Source organism: Schistocerca nitens, chromosome 1 (assembly GCF_023898315.1).
Source record: "Schistocerca nitens isolate TAMUIC-IGC-003100 chromosome 1, iqSchNite1.1, whole genome shotgun sequence".
Classification (NCBI taxonomy): domain Eukaryota; kingdom Metazoa; phylum Arthropoda; class Insecta; order Orthoptera; family Acrididae; genus Schistocerca; species Schistocerca nitens.
Window position 1 is genome coordinate 462326077 of NC_064614.1, and position 18173 is coordinate 462344249.

Here is an 18173-nt window from a genome sequence, read left to right on the forward strand (position 1 = left end):
TACAAAAAGAAATTACAAAGTGGCTGTCATTACATCATACTGACATTGACTCAGTTCACTACTTTACAGATGGTTGTGCTGGGCAGTACTGAACACTTGAGAGACTTTAATTTGTAGGCCCAACACTCTTTTTTTTTTTTCAACAAGTCATGGGAAGTCAATTTGTGATGGCCTAGGAGGAACTATTAAAAGAATTTTAAGGAAAGCCAGTCTACAGCTTTCAGACAAAGAACAAAAAATGACAGCAATCGATGTGTATAAGTTTTGTGAAAAAATATTGAGAACATTCATTTGCACTTTATTGACAAAAAAGAAGCTGATTTGCTACGGTTAAAACTAGAAAAACGTTTTTCAGCAACCCGAACCATTCCTGCAACAAGAAGTTTTCATAACTTCAAACCACTTACAACAAACAACCTTGAAATTAGAAGGACTATAGATAGTGTAAAACCCTCCTTAGTCTTTTCTTTCCATTCTTCTTCCGATTGGGTTCGTGTTGAACCATCCATAAATTGCTATGTGGCTGCAAATTATGATGGTAACTGGTACTTTGGACTGGTAAAAACAACATTCAATGATGAAGAAGATGCAGAAATTCTATTTCTACATCCTTCAGGACCCGCTGCATCATTTTATTGGCCTGAAAGAGAAGATTCGTGCATAGTGCCTTTGGAGCACATAGTCTGTAGTAGACGCACCTCAATCAAGCGGCACTGGGAGAATGTATTACTTCAAAAAAGACTGTATCAAAAGAACTGAAAGCTCTTGGATGAAGTGGAAAAACAGTTTGAATCAGCATTAATGTTTATTAAAAAGACAAAATTACTCAAAAAATTCAATGTTTCAAGCAATCAGTTGGGTTATACATAAGTGTCGTAAGTAAACTATCTTTGTACATAATTCTAATGTAATCTACTATAATTAATAAACATGTTAAAAAGCCATCATTATTTTTGTTTTATCAAGTAGCCTATATGTTTAAGAGTAAATTAAAACAAATTTGAGCATTCTATCAGGTCTGAGACTCTAGATATTGCAATTCTTATAAAACAAAACATCCGTTAAAAATATATATATATATATATATATATATATATATATATATATATATATATATATACGAAAGAAAAGGATCTCTTTTTGTGGTCACATTCTGAGGACACCAGAGACCAGATTATCAAGGAAAATTATTGAGAAACTCTGGAATTTGAAACAACAAGGAGGATGGCTTAAGGAAATAAGAGAGGATATGGAAGAACTGGAAATAACTCTGGATGATTTGCAGAACAAAACGCCAAATTTAAAGAAGTTGAGGGACACAGAAATTAGATTTAAACCAAAAATTGACAAACGACATACAATGAAAAGGGTATTTACAGATAAGGAACGACGAAAAGCATCGGAACGAATGAAGAGATACTGGGCCACTCGGAAGGGGAAAATACCAAAGAAGAGGACCAGAAATGATTGACTGAAGTGGTCCAATGAGGCCGTAAAAGCAGAAGAAGAAGAAGAAGAATATATATATATATATATATATATTTTTTCATAGAAAATATTAATATATTTTAATAGCATCATTTTTATCTTCAAATACGTATAATAAATAAACTTGCTGCAAAAATTCATGATTTTATCTAAAAGAGTTTTTAAGATAAGCAAATTTAAAGTTTTGAATACAAATTAAATTGACCATTTCCGAAGGTTCAGAAAACGCAAAACATAAAAACTTTAAAAATTTATAAAAAAAACTGTAAGAGGTACAGCAAAAAAATTGCAGGTGTTGTCAGGATGGTATTAGAACCATTTGAGCCAAATTTCATGAAAATCTAAGGAGGTGGGTGTAAAATTTATTTTTTATTGGGTGATTTGATATGGAATGACCCCAAGTTATGTGGGCTACTGAGAATGAAATAACTGTTAATCAATAAATAATATATGTGAACACTTACTGGTAATCTCAGTATTCAAATTTAGTGTTCTCACTGGTGCTCCATGCCATCAGCAGGACCAATGTGAACATATTATGGGAAATCCACTCAGTCTCCGGTATATTAATAGCATGAGCTAAAATTGTCACTCCTAAATATTATCACAGACATGTTTTGCAGTCAGCCTCATACATAATTAAAATCCATGATTCATCCAAAATGACGTATTTTCTTATTTGTGCACAAAGTTTCAAACTTTCATGCAAGACAGAAATTGGTTTGATACTAAAAAGAAATACCAGGTTCAACATATTGCTATTTCCTCAAAACTACTTATTGGAGTTTGGAGATCGAAATGTAGTTGAATCCATTTCTTTTGGAAGAAATTACTATACTTCCAACTGAAAAAAAATAAATAAATAAAATAAAAATGAAGTCGGGTGACGTTCTCAAATAAGTCTGTGATCAAGGAGTGAATTTCTATCATCAAGGAATGGAGCAATTGGTATAATGTTTTAGCAACTTACAGAAACTTAATGACTTTGTTGATAGTGTTGCATTTGCATCATTTGGAAGTGTAGTACAGCATTCAATAAAATTACCTGGCCTCCCATGATAACTTTTAACTTAATTTTTAAACTTTCCTCATACTGCCATTACATACGTACACGGGCTGAAACAAACACTTTTCTTTCATCCAAATACATTTTGTGAATGCACCAGTTTTTAGTTTCTTTTCCCCGCAGATAACTGTGAGGCACACATAATTATTCTCTGTGTAACATATGAGGTGACACAATTGCTATTCTCAAAGCTTCTGACTCAGCCTCTGCTTCTTCACAGTTTGACACCATTACAACTGCTACACTTCTTGGCAGTTCAGACACCATCACAACTGCTAATACTTTAGCAGAAGCTATCAAGTATGTACCTTATTACATTAAACACAGTACAGTAACTAATTCTGCTGATATTTATGTACATAAAAAATGGCTAACTTACTTCCGCAAATTCACACTTTCCTCCAACTTCAACAATCACACGTCCTGCTTTCACAGGTGTCACGTAATGATCTATTGGACCTTTCCCACCTCCCATTCGTTGTCCTTGACCCTGCAATGGATTAAAATGGTTATGCAAAATCCAAATGATAAGCTTAAAAACGTGCAAAAACATGGGAAGAAGCCTAAAAACGTGCAAAAAATGGGAAGCATACCTTTTTCGTAACAGACTGCCATGGCGCATCAATCCTCCATATGGCAAACATTCTTGAATCATCCATCTTCCGCAGAATTCCTAGACGTATCATTTCAAAGTGACCCCATTTCAGACGGCCACCTCCTGTAGCCTAGCCACAAAATGAAGCACTGAAACAGGGCTTCCACAAGTAATAAAAGTCAGAAAGTAGTTTCAAATTTCAACTTATGAACCTTAAGAGACTTACTATAATCCCATACTGTCTATGAAGGAGTTCATTATGCACAAGTTCTGGACCCCGCATAAGAAGCAGCCGTTTCATCATTTTTGGCGGTCGAACACTTGGTGGATACTGAGGAACTTTATCCATGAACCGCAACCTTGCTCTTTCAGGAAACTCAATGTCTGGAAAAAAATAAAAACTGATACTGCTCAATGTTGTTGAAAAAGTACAACACAGAAAATTAAGATTTTTTTCTTTATATAAAAATAAAAGGTAATACAGGTCAAGTATTTTGGCACTGTAAGCTGGGAGATCCTGAGTACGAGGTTCAGTTTCCCAATTTGAAATGTTTTATTTCTTTGTGTACAGTAGCACTTGACCTACATAATTATACCGTGAGTATTGTCTCTTATGTGCATCTATTGAATGTAGATAACTTTGATGAGTGTATATAGACATTAGGGGAGAAAGAGAGGGGAGGTGGGGGAGAGGGGGGAGAGGGGGAGAGGGGGAGAGGGGGAGAGGGGGGAGAGGGGGGAGAGGGGGAGAGGGGGGAGGGGGAGAGGGGGGAGGGGGGAGGGGGAGAGGGGGGAGGGGGAGAGGGGGGAGGGGGAGAGGGGGGAGGGGGGAGGGGGAGGGGGGGAAGTAGGGGCACATAGTCTACTTCTATAAAATAGCACTAACAGTGCAACTGAGTGTTTTAAACATCTGGGCTGTGAGATAAGTTATGATTATGATGATCATATTGATGAAAAGCTGCACAAATTTAAAGCAATATGAGAAAAATAACAACATCTTACTACAAAACCTGAAAAGATACAAAAATTAAATTTCACACAACTGTGGCAATATCCTTACTGAGAGTAAGATAAAAAAACATTACGAATGATGACGAGGGTCACTGGGCTTAACATTATCTTTCAACTAGATGATCATATTAACACTGGCACATGTAACTTTTACTGATTATGCAATACGCAGTCAACTTCCCACAGTTTAAGTGATAACGTTTTGGTATGAGATCAAGGAGAAGCTACTTCTGTTACAAGAACCAATATAACTGACAACCTTGCAAATCATGGGTAACAATATATTGTCTGATGGCTCTGGTAAGAGCTCGATTTCTATAAGCTACAGGAAGAAAAGTTATTGTTAACAAGGGAACTCTTATTTTGCATATCACTGTATAATAACAATAACAATAATTATAATAATAATAACACATACCGAAAGAAAACTTTTAAGTAGCAGTCACATTAATAATGTTATAACATGGGCCCCTTCCACTGTCACTAGTTCAGAAACTGACAAACACCTTCATAACAGAACATAAAGCTCAATGCATTACATCAGAGGTTTTAAGAGTAGTAGGTGAAGTAGCACTTCACCAATATTTTTATAAAAGTTTATTTATCTTACCACATATGCTGGTTTTTACTCCAAATGTATTTCCCTGTTTTGGTTGGTACTCCACAGAACTGTCTTGTAGCAGCAAGCGCATGATTTTACCCAGGCCAAGTGGCTTTCCCCTTTCCCACAGCTCAAGCTCATTGGTGCAGCCACAGGCCAAGCATGGCTATATGGCTGCTACAGCAACCATGACATCACATGCTCGAGTTTGCCTGTGAAAGGGGCATGCAGTGAAGTAGATACGGAGCTTTTATTGCCGGCTACTCAGTTCAAAACAGCAGGCTATAAAGCAGTGAAGGTTGCATGCATGGAGCATGCTTCCATCTGAAGTGCATTTAGTGGTTTATGTTTCAAATATGAACTCTGCGTATAATCCAGGGTGTATCTTATTACAAACACCCTTTTCACATTCTATCAAGCCTTTCATTCCAAAACATTGGATCACATTTTGATGGGAATGAATGAGAGGTTTTGTTTGCTTTGCCAATACCACAATGTCTGAAGAAAAGTGCATGTTTTCCTTCTTGTGCACTTGAAAACATGCAAAATTTCTTTGGGGTTATATTCTCCAAGATACAACACTCAAGAAGCAAAACTCCCTGTTCTGTTTCCCCATGAGATGTGCAGGAATATATCAATTGGAAAGACATTAGAAATACTTAATGAGAATAGGACATTTTTCAGATACGTATATTGTTCTCCTTTATTCTGTCCATCTCTTCTCTACAGCAAATGTGAAATGAAGCTTTTCTTGCCTGAAGTATAAAAACATACCTGAGTAAATGCAATTTCGGAAAAGAGACTTTCTTCTTAGAGAATATTTCAATTCAGAAAAAACTTTTAGCACAGTTAATAAAAATACAGCCATTCTAGGAAGATATCATCAACAATTTTGCAGCCTTAAAGGACCAAAGAATTGATTTGTTGCACAAGTTCAATTATTAAGACAAGCTTGTGTAAATATAGGTATATTTTCCTTTCCTGCTGTCTCTTCACCTAACTTCTCAGCCATAAGCCATCACTGCATTACATGGTAGCCTACATTAACCAAAAAACCTGGTACTGCTGTCCTTAACCCTCAGTTGTTGCTCCCCAATAGCCAATGACAGTACACAACTCGCTGTCGGACATCTGCAACATGCCCAGCCATTTTATCAACAAACTGTACCTTACAACCAACAGGCAACCCATAACTGCATTGTTCCTATTGCAGTGGAAGGTAATATGACTGCACTGAAGGCGACAACATGATTTGTTGCTCCTGACTACGATCCATCACGGTAAACAGACAGATATCAAGAAACTGAAGTCTTCAGTAGGCTTGCAAAACAAGCCTTTGGCATGTTACAATACCTGCCAAGGATAATGAAGTAGTGCCCATATCATCTGTTTTCACACTCCAGTGCAAAGGAAACTGCACTTCCCAGGTCAATAGCAAAGATTCACTGCTGATTTCAAAAGGCTGAGCAACAAGCCAAATATGTCACCATGAAGGGGATGCTCTGGGATGAACAATGTCTCTACTGAACAGCACGTCAATCTCAACTTGAAAAACATAATAATTTCCATTGAACTATTATTTTCCTCAGTGAACTATTGTTCCATGCATGCACACAGCATGCAAGAAATCTATTCTGATTCCAAAAATATCCTCAAATCATCACAGTAGCCGTGCTTCTGGACAGTGTGGAGTTGGGCTTCGAATTCTTCACAGAATAGTTTGTTGACTTTGTACAGCACAATATATATAAACTATATAGAATATATAATCACCTCAGTAAGACAACTATATCAATAATCAGTAACATCAGGCTCCAATAAACACTTCAGCAATAGCATGCAAAAGAGAACAGAATTGTTCTTTTTAGCTGGCCGCCTCTTTCATCCAAAACAAAAAGGTGATCACAAAAAGAAGTGTCTGAGAAAACCAGTCCGAGCCTGGGACAAGAACCAGAGGTAACCATCAGAACATTAATGGAGCTACTTCAGAGAACTGGCACAAAATAAGCAATTTACTGGTCACTTTACAGAGCCCATTTTCACAATATGCAAATGGCCCTTGATACCTAAGGCCTCTGAAGAAAATATGAAGCATGAAGAAGCTACGCACTGTATGCTTTCCATTTTGTTTATCTTGTACTTTCTATAGACCAAACATAAAAAACCCAAAAGCACGTAAAATGTATTTTATCAAGCAGTTCATTTGGGCAGCTCTGTTTCCCTGTTTCCCATATCGCTATGACACCACGACACTACACTTGCATCTCAAACTTAACTTGCTAATATTATGTACCTTACTCCGCATTATACTATAACATTAATTGCCTTTTCCAGATGTGTAATCTCAGGGATCAAACATTGCAGTGTGTAGACTACACTCAATAACGGAACAGTCACAGAGTTCAACTGCCTCCCTCCCCCTTCACCCCAGGGAGTATCCTTCAAGCTGAATGTCAAGATAGTGGAAGATGTTCAATAACATGCACAATTGTAAGCATTACTTATTTTTACTGTGCTGTAATGCGACTGACTAATATGTAACAGGACTGGTACCTCAAACTTCAGCTCTCAGACATGCATTATTGTACAGCGATCAAAATAAAGGTTGTATATTGCTGAAACTTTAATTCTGAATGTTGTGACCTAGAACTTCATTATGATGTCAATACAATGATTTGTTTGTAATGTAATTCTAGTGGAAACAGCCCATGAGGGGGCAGTATGTGCAGTCTATGGCCACCATGCCACCTGTAAATACTGGAATATTGTTACTGTGTTGATTCAGGATGGTCTGGACAACAATAACGTACAATCAGAAACTCCATATAAGTCACTCTGATGAAGCATGGAATGAGACATTTGGACATTGCAGCGAATGGCACTGTGAGTCAAAGTGATGTTTCTTGAATTTGGAACAAGTTTCTAGCAACAGGATTAGTTGAGGATCATCAAATAAATAGCCAAGGAGAAATAAAACAGGCGTGCAGGACCAATATCTGTGTATAACACCAGTACACAATAGTATATGTCTATGGCAGTAGTTGCAATTAGCCACAGGAGTGCAGGTGTCAACAGAAAGTATACATAGTAAGCTTCATGAGCAGGGATTACATGCCAGGAGACCTCTCAAGGCTCCTGCTCTAACTTGGCTCACATGAGCAAGAAACCACATTTTTGGACTTGGCAGCAGTGGGACAACACTCTTTTCTGATGAGATCCACATTAATACTGGTATTTGTGTGGGGAGGCAACGAGGATAATTTTTACATCCTAAATGTATCACAGACCATGTCACCCTTATCAAGGTGCATGTTTTGGGGTGGAATCATGTGTGGCTGCAGGACACCTCTTGTGCCAATACATAGGAGGATGACTACTGTAAAACATCAGAATGACACCCTTGCATGCATTGAGGCTCCATTTGCTGAACATACTCAAGTAGGAAGCACACTGATAGACTACAATGCACACCCCCAACATCACAATCTTGTGAGCACCTTCCTAGTGGAGTGAAGAATCGGTCAAACAGAATGGCTTACATATCAACCAGTCAAATGGAATGACTTCAGACATCAATTGCACAGAGAATGCATGGCCCATACTAAAACAAGCAACTGTCATTCGACCTGCTCCACCAGAAACCTTACAGGGCATCAAAGGGGCTGCTGTGAATGAATGGAACAATATCCAACAGGCTTATACTTATCTGGGCAACCCGGTAACGAGTATGCCTAACAACATTCAAAAGAGTCTACATTTATAAGGAAGGTCAATGGGTTCATAAACAATGTGATATGCAAGATGACAGTGAGAAGAAACTGTAATATTTTCAGTAGAATCATTTGTATGGCTTCATTTTGTTTGTTTGCATTTATCAAGTGGAATTATGTTTATCTTCTTTATTTATTTATTTTTCTTACAGCTACAGCTGACATGTCTAATAATGACAATAAAGCAATATGCAATACTTATTCTAACCCACCATAGTAGTGGCATGTGGAACTTAATTATTAAAACAGTTGGTACGGTGTTTGATATCCAGTTATCTCCCTTTGTACTCCACAAATCACTATACAGAGCATACATAGTGTGCCAGTATATCAGGGAAATTGGAAGGAAACTGTTCTATGAACTGACAATCCACAAGTCATGTTGACAAGCTTAAATATTTATGGAGTAGTACCACCCAACCTCTATTATGTAGATCACATGTGAAAGAAATGAGGCTGAAATTAAAATTCTGTAAACCTGTGCTGATTCAGGTGGCAGATACATTTTGAGGCAGTAATATACACATCGGCAATGGTAGACCTTTAGGGAATATTGTGCACAAGCTGGGTATAACATTGTCCTCATGATTAGAATAAATGTTTAGATACTAGAGTCAATTAGCAAATTGAGCCAAGCAATACTAGTCATGTGTGACCTTACACAGACAAAGAGCACGTTTTTCAGATGCGAGGTAGCAGTTGCCTTAATTTATCAGTAATAATTATTAGCATTCAACAGCCTTAATAGTTACTTGACACAACTCAACTACTCATTTCAATCAACAATGCTCTCATAAAGGAAATAATTATTATTGACAACAGCAGTGTGTGCCGCTTTGCTAAGGAGTTACACTGATATTGTATAGCAGGGGTTACCCTGGAGGATGATATGATGAACACAACCATGTTTCTGTAGGCTTTTAGCTTGACTGTGGTACATATGGAGTTGGCCAAAGATCCTGCTGTTTGGACCAGGAACCTTTATATGTGGTGGTGTTGCTGTGATAACATATGGCAATCCATACAGAGAGAGATCAGTCTGAGAAATTTAGATTGGCCATCCAAGAGATTGTTTTAATTACTTATTATTATTGCTCTTTCATTTCTTTCTGTGCACATGAGACTGGAGTGAGTGCTTTATATGTTTTAGATTGATATCCATATTGTAGAGAAGTGTCATCTGAATTTGTTAAATACAGAGGAAAATTTGGGAAAGGGGGGGGGGGGGGAGTAGTGCTGGAAATAATAAGTCATAGTTCAGGAAAAGGAAAGTACAGGAGGGGTGTTCCTCATGCAGCTTTGTGGGTATGGGGAGCTGTTATATCAGGTGGGGGTTTCAGATGATGTTTTCAGGGTGCTTCAGAACAGAACTAAAAGGGTTTTAGTGGGCTTGATTGAAGAATACATTGAGGAGAGGACTACTGTAGTTTCAGATGGTTTTTTCATATAAGGGTTTGTCAAACTGGGATATGATAATTCTGCTGTCAATCACAATATGTAGTTTAAAGATTACAGTACTGGGGCATGTTCCAATGCAATAGAGGGGTTTTGGGGGCTTATTAAATCAGTTATAGAGATGGGGAAAAGGTGCTCTTCAACCCTGGACGAATACTGCAGGTGAAAGATTGTCCCTTATGATTTTTGTGCAATTCGTTGTTTTCTGAGGGCAGTGGGGAAAGCGGATAGGCCAAGGGTTGTGAACTGAGTAGGTCGGGTTGGGGCGGGGATGTTCATGATTTGGTTTGTGGGGGATGGGGCATGTTTTGGTGGCAGTTAGGGTAAGTTGAGGTGTTATTTAGTTTTGTTTCCTGGTGGCTCAGGTTTTTTGTTTTGAATGCAGTTAATTTTTTTGTATTTTGATTTGGGTATTGTGTTAAGCAGTGCAGTGGTTGTGGCAGAGAGAGAGAGAGAGAGAGAGAGAGAGAGAGAGAGAGAGAGAGAGAGAGAGAGAGAGAGAATCATGTAGGAAGCACCAGACACTGTGGCAGGGCACTGCACTTAAACTTAGAGAATGTACATTTTCATCATGGCAAACGAAAGCGGGCTGCTCTTTATTGAATGTGACTTACAGAAACTACTCAGAATGGGCTGCAGCTTTAAATCAATTTAATTTAAACGGAAATAAATACCACAGTTCACTATTCTGTTGAGTACATTGTGATAGTTATGTCTGTCCATTGCTTTTCATTGTATGTTCTTTGTTAGTTCAAAGCATGTTTCTTCGGTCAAGCACGAGATTTAACCCTACATCCATAGAAAGAAATCCTCAAGTTTATAATATTGATAGGTCTGCCTCTGAACTAACACTTCAGAAGAATGAGTGTGTCAATACTACTGTGACAGGTGGCACTGTGAAATTTAGTAATCATGTTCAATGTTCATTTTATACGCATGTTGCCACAGAAATTGAGATGTTTTTCTTCTACTTCATTCATTCACATTATGTTCATTTAAAAGCTGAAAGAAGTTTCCTTCACACTGTTAGTTTCGGTCTGGGTATTAATAATGGGAAATGAATGACTTTATTAAAGCATAATATCTTGTTCCATTTAAATGCATGTACTAAAGCAAGGCATCAGATTTGGATTATCCCTTGTAGCTCTAACTTGCTTAGGTAAATGCTGGGTATGGTACCTTTGAAAAGGAAATGCTGGGAAGATTCCTGTTTCATCCTTCTTTAATCCAATAAAACTCGCCATCAACAAGCCTTTAATCCCTAATTATGTTTCCAAAGTAACAGTTTAAATTAAGATTACCTTAGATGAAAGTGTATATGCCATCAAATAAGCAAGAATTGAATAATTACTGAGCTGTGTAGTCCCACATCATTTCTTGCTTTCTTTAAAGTGTAACACAATAAACATAACATTTTTGCCTCCCTCAACTGTTCTCTCATTTGTCCGAGACCCAAACAGATTCTCGTGGAAAATACATCAAGGCACCATACATAGTCAGTGGCAATAGCTTTTAAAGTCTTCATACGATAACAGAACATGTAATAGCTTTCTATTTCTCATGAAAGCACAAAATGACATTTACCAATTCACTCACAGCAGTCCCTTATCAAAATGAAAAGCTAAAGGTTCCTCTCAATGTCCACACACAAAAATGAGATGAAACCATTAAAACTGTGGTACAAGCTTCCACAAGTAAAAGCATAATTATAACCTGTGAACAGGAGGAACGAATGACTGTTACTCCGAGTTGATAGTCAAAAAATAAACAGTAACTCAACATCCGTTGTTAACGAAACAAGAGAGAAGCTCTTACTCACACGAAAGTAATTTTTACCAAATAATAGTGATTTGCACTTTATACCTATAGTTTGTGTGAATCACACAACTTTACAGTTCGAGCAAAATAGGATGACATTTACGAGAGCAAATATTAATTGGGGGTCGAGCGTACAATGAACGACATTCTCCTAACAACTTTACAATGTCCCTGGCACATACAGCAACAGAGAAACAAAATCAATATCCTGCTTACCATCGTATTTTGGAGGTGGAGGAAAATGTTTCATGCCTGCTGTCTGTTCTGCGCAAATCTTTGAAAATGAGCCTGTTAAACAAAGGAAACTATTAAAACTGTTATATTCATTTAGGTTTCCCATTTGATCAATACAAATTACACCCAATAAGGTATGTTACAGAAAAAAATGCACATACTGTTTAAAATTTTAACCAAGTTCGATCGCATCATTTTGCTGCTTCTATCGTTCGCAGAACATTAAATGTTATTTTAATTAACTGTTATATTAAACAACACACAACATTCTCTACCACACTACAACAACTTCATAGCACAAAACAAAACAGTGCTTAAACCCCAGAGCAGCCAACATACACACGATAAAAGGTGCAAAAATTTCACGCACGCCGAACGGAACGAAGCGTCATTTATCCTCATGCAGGAAGTTGAAACACTGACATTGGTGAGGGGAGGGGATGCTGCTGTTTGAGTGCTGTTATCTGCTAAGTTCTACATCAATATCTACACTCCGTAAATCAATTTATTTTTTCTTTATTGTATTTTGATTCCCATAGAGGGGTGCGGGTTCAAATGGCTCTGAGCACTATGGGACTCAACTGCTGAGGTCATAAGTCCCCAGAGGGGTGCGGGCTGGCAGCAGCGTAATACATCGCTCTGCAGCCTACAGATAAAGTTAAAAAACATAATGAGGAGATATAACTATAAAAAGAGGTGATAAAAGGGGTAATGTTTAAAACTGGTACATGGCGAAAAAGTTGTGAAGAAAAACCGGAGTCAGTGGTGTTGATTAAAAACACTTAGGAAATAGACAGACATGATTAAAAAACACGGTGACAGTCTGGTTTCTGTTCGCAAAACACCAAAAAGGGGACGTTCGCAAACCAATGTGTCGTCTAGTTTACATTGGGCTTCCAAAACCGGATTTCGTAAATCGATTTTCGAGTTTACATAACGAAGTCGCCTCCGACCGATACATATCGAGCGTGCGGGTCTCAAGGCGGCAAGTGTGGATACAGTTTGCAGATTTGACAAGAGCGGCAACAAGTGATGAATGTTTTCCAAGTTAAAGTTATTCTCAAAGGAAACTAGTAATTTCATTACATCGGTGGTCTCCTTACAGAGTGTCACAGCAGCCTCCCATAGCAGTCGACGCAATTCCTCACATCCTGTTTGGCAATAACCCATACTCCCAACAAAACTCTAAACAACTGTCTAATAGAGGTGGCACAAAATAAATTAACAGATAGAAATAACCGGTTACTGAGAAGTAGTGGTTACTGTTATTGCCGCTCATCTGACACCACCCGTTATTTTAGTAACTGTCAATAGCGCATCACGCCACCTTTTTGCAGACGATCGTACCAGGCTTTCGCGTCATCCGAGTTCTGGCAACAAAGGAGAAGGAAAGACCCTTTAGAAGGTTTCTATAATTCTTGCAAATAACTGTGAGACTGCGATTTATTTTATAAATGTGTGTACTACGCTTTCGTGTGCTCTCACTACGGTCGGCGCAAACAAAGTTGCTGTGATTTTATATTCCTAGTTTTACACCACAAACGGTATCTCGAAACCTCTCTGTTGCGGTTCGGTAATTGGTTATGCGAAGTTACGCGTTAGCGTTCCGTCTAGTGTGTACCACCACGTTTTGGCGCCTAGTCACCTTCCGTCCCGTTCTGTTGAACTGAACATAGGGCCAATGGTAAAATCTCAGGATACATCCAGCGCTAGCTAACCAAGGAACAGGTTAACCACTTGTTAACTTGGAATACGCGCTGTATGTCGCTATTTTATTCCTCGGTTAGTCATTTCCAGAATAGAGTTCATGTCGAGTTAAGTTGGCAATGCCGGCACGGGTGGCCGAGCGGTTCTAGGCGCTTCAGTCTGGAACCGCGCGACCGCTACGGTCGCAGGTTCGAATCCTGCCTCGGGCTTCGATGTCTGTGATGTCCTTAGGTTAGTTTGGTTTAAGTAGTTCTAAGTTCTATGGGACTGATGACCTCAGAAGTTAAGTCCCATAGTGCTCAGAACCATTTGAGCCATTTTTGAAGTTGGCAACAACTGAAGAGCACTCTGGGTCAGTCAGTGATCTCAGTATGTAGATCTCTGGGGTCAGTGATTCAAAAACTTTGGGTCGCGACTCGCTAGTCGGCCGCGAGAATTATTCAGGTGGGTCACCAAACAATTTTTAAAATAATTAAGTAAAATATCTTGCAGAATGAAAATATGAAATGTTATTTCAAAAGGAAAGTTTTATAATCTGAAAAATTATATACAAGATCATTCTAAGCAAGCCACTATTTTGGCTTAATAACGTGCTCTGGAAAAACGAGAACAGCACAGGCGCAGGACTCATCGGTGATTGCAATAATGCTACACCACTTTCCCTTCTACTAGGGGTCTTAGGACAGTGTGACTCACGACTGTGAGAGCATGCTTTGCTTGTTTCTTGGTATAGTGTGTGCATGCGTGTTTATTGAAGTGGCTTGCATCATTTAATTTCACTATGGACGTGTAGATTAAAACTGGATCATGCCTTAAAATACAGACTTCATGTAAGTACAATGAGCCTTCCACATCCAGTACCAGTGCATCATATAATACAACTAAAGGTGACTGTGTTAGTGAAGTTAGTGAACTGAACTCCATCCAGAAGAAGGCAAAATATTGCTTTCGTAAATACAATGATAGCTATTTGAAATTTGGGTTTGTGTTTGCTGGCACATTTCAAGAGCCACTTCCTCAGTGTGTTGTGTGCTTTGAAGTACTTGCTAGTGAGAATATGACACCCTCAAAACTGAAACTACATTTATTGAAGAAACATCCAGAATACGCAAGTAAGTCAATCGATTTTTTCCAAAACAGAAAATGAGAATTTTTAAAGTCAAACTGTGTGATAACAAAATCGACTTCTGGGGAACAAAATAAGCAAGCTACAATAGCTTTATATCGATTGTCATTATTGATAGCCAAAAAGGGGGCAGCTCACATCGTAGGAAAGGATATTATTTTACCAGCGGCCAGAATAAGATATGATTCTTTATTTAGCGGAAAAGCACACAAGACTAATTGATGAAATAGCCTATCAAACACAATAATGAAGAGAAGGATTGATGAAATGTCAGAATTTGTAAAACAATCCATGATTACAGTTTTCAAGCAAAGTGATTACTTTTCACTTCAGCTTGATGAAAGCACACATATAGCTGGCGAGGCTATTCTTTTGGCTTTTGTTAAATTTGAATTTGATGGGAGTATAGAGGAAGAAATGCCCTTTTGTAAATGTTTGAGAATGACAGCAATGGGGGAAGAAATTTTTAAATGTCTTGGTGGCTTTATGATAGAAAATGAAATGAAGTGGACAAAATATGTTGCAATGATGACTGATGGTGCCATTGCTAGGTCTGGCTTATATTCAGGTTTGATTGCCAAAGTTAGGGCAGTAGCCCATTCTGATCAGTGGACTCACTGTAGCCTGCACCGAGAGGCCCTTGTAGATAAAAGTCTGTCTGAAAGCCTAAAGATAATCATTAATGACTCAGTGAAAATTATTAGTTTTATGAAATCTAGACCTAAAAATTCAAGATTGTTTGTCATTCTGTGCAATGAGATGGGCAGTGAGCACAAAACACTTCTCCTGCAATGTGAAGTACGCTGGTTGTCAAGAGGGAAAGTGCTATCAAGATTGTATGAACTTCGAGGTGAGCTGAGAATCTTCCTGTTGGAGCACAAAAATTATACGAAATCTGTGAGCAGTTTCTTGGGCGTGTTAAATGACGAAAGCTGTATAATACATCTCTCATATTTGAGTGACATATTCAGTGCTCTTAATAGCCTCAATTTATCACTGCAAGGGAAGGATATCCACAAGTTCTATGTTCAAGATAAAATAGAAGCAAATATTAAAAGAACTTGAAAGATAGTCCAGTAAAGTGAAAGAGAGCTGTTTTGATGCATTCCCATTCTTCAATGCTTTCTTAGAAACATACGGAATCGAAGTTAACAAGGAAACAGCAGGTGCCATGAAGGAACATCTTGAAGCACTGGCCTGAAGTTTCAGGTACTTATTCTGAAATAATTTTTCTAGTTAGCACTTAAATTTGAAGATTCCTTATTAAATATGTATATAATTTTCATGTTATTGTTTTTCTCCCAATATAGAAATATATCAATTAAGTTCCACCTCCTCCATTTTAAAAATGATAGTTAGGCCGTCCCAAGATAGCGAACTCAAGAGAATCTCATAGTTTCACGTTAATCCTACTGACAGGTGTTTGGTTATTTAATATTGTTACTTAATATTGATTTCTTGTTGTAGGTATTATTTTCAAAGAATTCATGATGAACTGCTATGGATAAGAAATCCGTTTGAAGAGGACAATCTTAAAAAGTAAAAACTGATGGCATCTGCAGAAGACTCCCTGATAGAACTATCGAGTGATTCTTCTTTCAAAACTTTATTTCAAGAATTAAGCCTAATCCCGTTTTGGATCAAATTGAAGGGAGAGTATCCAGTGTTTGCAAACATAGCTTTGAAGAAACTAATGGGTTTCACAAGTACTTACTTATGTGAATGTGCTTTTTCTAGCTTGGTTGTTTTAAAAAAGAAATGTAAAAACAAACTTTGCGGGAAAACGATTTATGACAAAAGCTAACAAGCTTCAATCCAGATATAGAAGGTTTCATTAACACCAAGACTCAACAACACCACAAATTTCATTAAGTTCACCATTTAATTCGAGTGAAATAAAGTTCTTGTAGGCCAAGATATTGCTTCTTTTCTTTCATTATGTTCCTTCACCATTTTCAAAGTTAATATTCAGCAAAGCATTTTTTCGTACAGTACTAAGTTCAGTTTCATATTATGTATAATTTTTACAGTACTATTAACTATTGCATAGTGGTTGTAGTGGTAGAGTAAACATCTGTATATATTGGGGCGCGAAAATGTTTCCAGAGGAATAGTGGGTTGCGTTACAAAAAAGTTTGGGAACCACTGCTGTGGGTATTTTCGCCTGCATCGTTTCATATTTACATAGTCGTCGTCTGTGTCAAAAATGGATGATAAATGTTCCATATTTTAAAACTTTTCGCTTGAAGATTCTTTGAGGCTGGTAGATACTACGAATGAGTTCAAGAGTATAGTAGAAAACACGAAAACTGTTGCAGTCTCATTCAGCGAAAATATTAGTGCAAAAGATTTAACTAATCTGGTAGGATACATGTATGTATAACTTCCTAACTTGAATAGAGTTAAATGATCAGGTAAATGTTATTTGACCTGTAAGAAATCTTTCTAGATTTCAGAATAAAGTATACAAAAAATATAGACTTATGATTAATATTATTGTTATTTAAAAGAAGATAGGCGTTAATATTAAGCACAGGAAAGGCAACAGAGGCTACAGATTGGTGGCGCCCCATATGTGAAATGTAACTTCCAGATTGTGTGCAATCAAATACAGGATTTGATAATGTTGTCTACAGAAGGACGCCACAGACAGTTCGATTGAGATGCATAATTTCTACACAATAGTATCCCATCAAATGTACCTGTAGGGTAGAAGCTGAATTGAATCATAAGTAGGCACATAAATAGAAGCAAGTGTGAAATGTGGTCTGCTTTGTGATACAGTTGGTCTTTACAGTCTCCCCAACAAACTGTCATACCATAGAGATCATGGAGATTAATTTGACCGAAAATTGTGAAAGGTGTTACTGACTAGTTTGCTCTTATATTAACGTCTTTGAATGATTCATTCATTAAAGCAACAATGGGTGTTATACAGAAAAGACCCTTGCTAAGATATTGAACACCTTTGTGCAGCTGCTTTTGCAGTTCTTGGGCATATATAAATCATGTTTCTGTGATGTGATGATTATTAATTATATTAAGAGTATATATGGAAGAGCACAATGCCAACATTTACAATAATCATCCATTATCTTTTTTTATAAACTGTAGGCTGCTGTTGTTGTATCGCACCATAAATGGTTGAGAAACCGTTTCACACATAATTTTGGGTTGTGCAGTCATCTCTAGCACCTGTATGTAATCTCAGAGGGAAGAGGAAGTAACCAGAGGCCTGACACCTTCGCTGTGTTCTTCCTTCTTTTCTTGTTAGTCCAGCTTGCAACTGTCAGTTTTGTTTT

At 37.7% G+C, this 18173-nt stretch overlaps 1 protein-coding gene across 2 annotated transcripts in view; it reads right to left on the bottom strand.

Annotated features, from left to right (window-relative positions):
• LOC126251812 (39S ribosomal protein L16, mitochondrial) overlaps window positions 1–12358 on the bottom strand; it is a 37056-nt gene extending 24698 nt beyond the window's left edge. The window contains exons 1-5 of one of the 2 annotated variants that reach the window (XM_049952460.1): window positions 12200–12358; window positions 12021–12092; window positions 3376–3533; window positions 3148–3279; window positions 2934–3044 (exon numbers count right to left, since the gene is read on the bottom strand). In XM_049952460.1, coding sequence (XP_049808417.1) covers window positions 2934–3044; window positions 3148–3279; window positions 3376–3533; window positions 12021–12092; window positions 12200–12233 — 507 coding nt within the window. In that variant the 5' untranslated portion in view covers window positions 12234–12358. Of the gene's footprint in view, window positions 1–2933; window positions 3045–3147; window positions 3280–3375; window positions 3551–4770; window positions 4791–12020; window positions 12093–12199 lie in introns of those variants that run through there. The other variant, XM_049952469.1, reaches the window with a different exon arrangement.
• Window positions 12359–18173: the final 5815 nt, after the last annotated feature.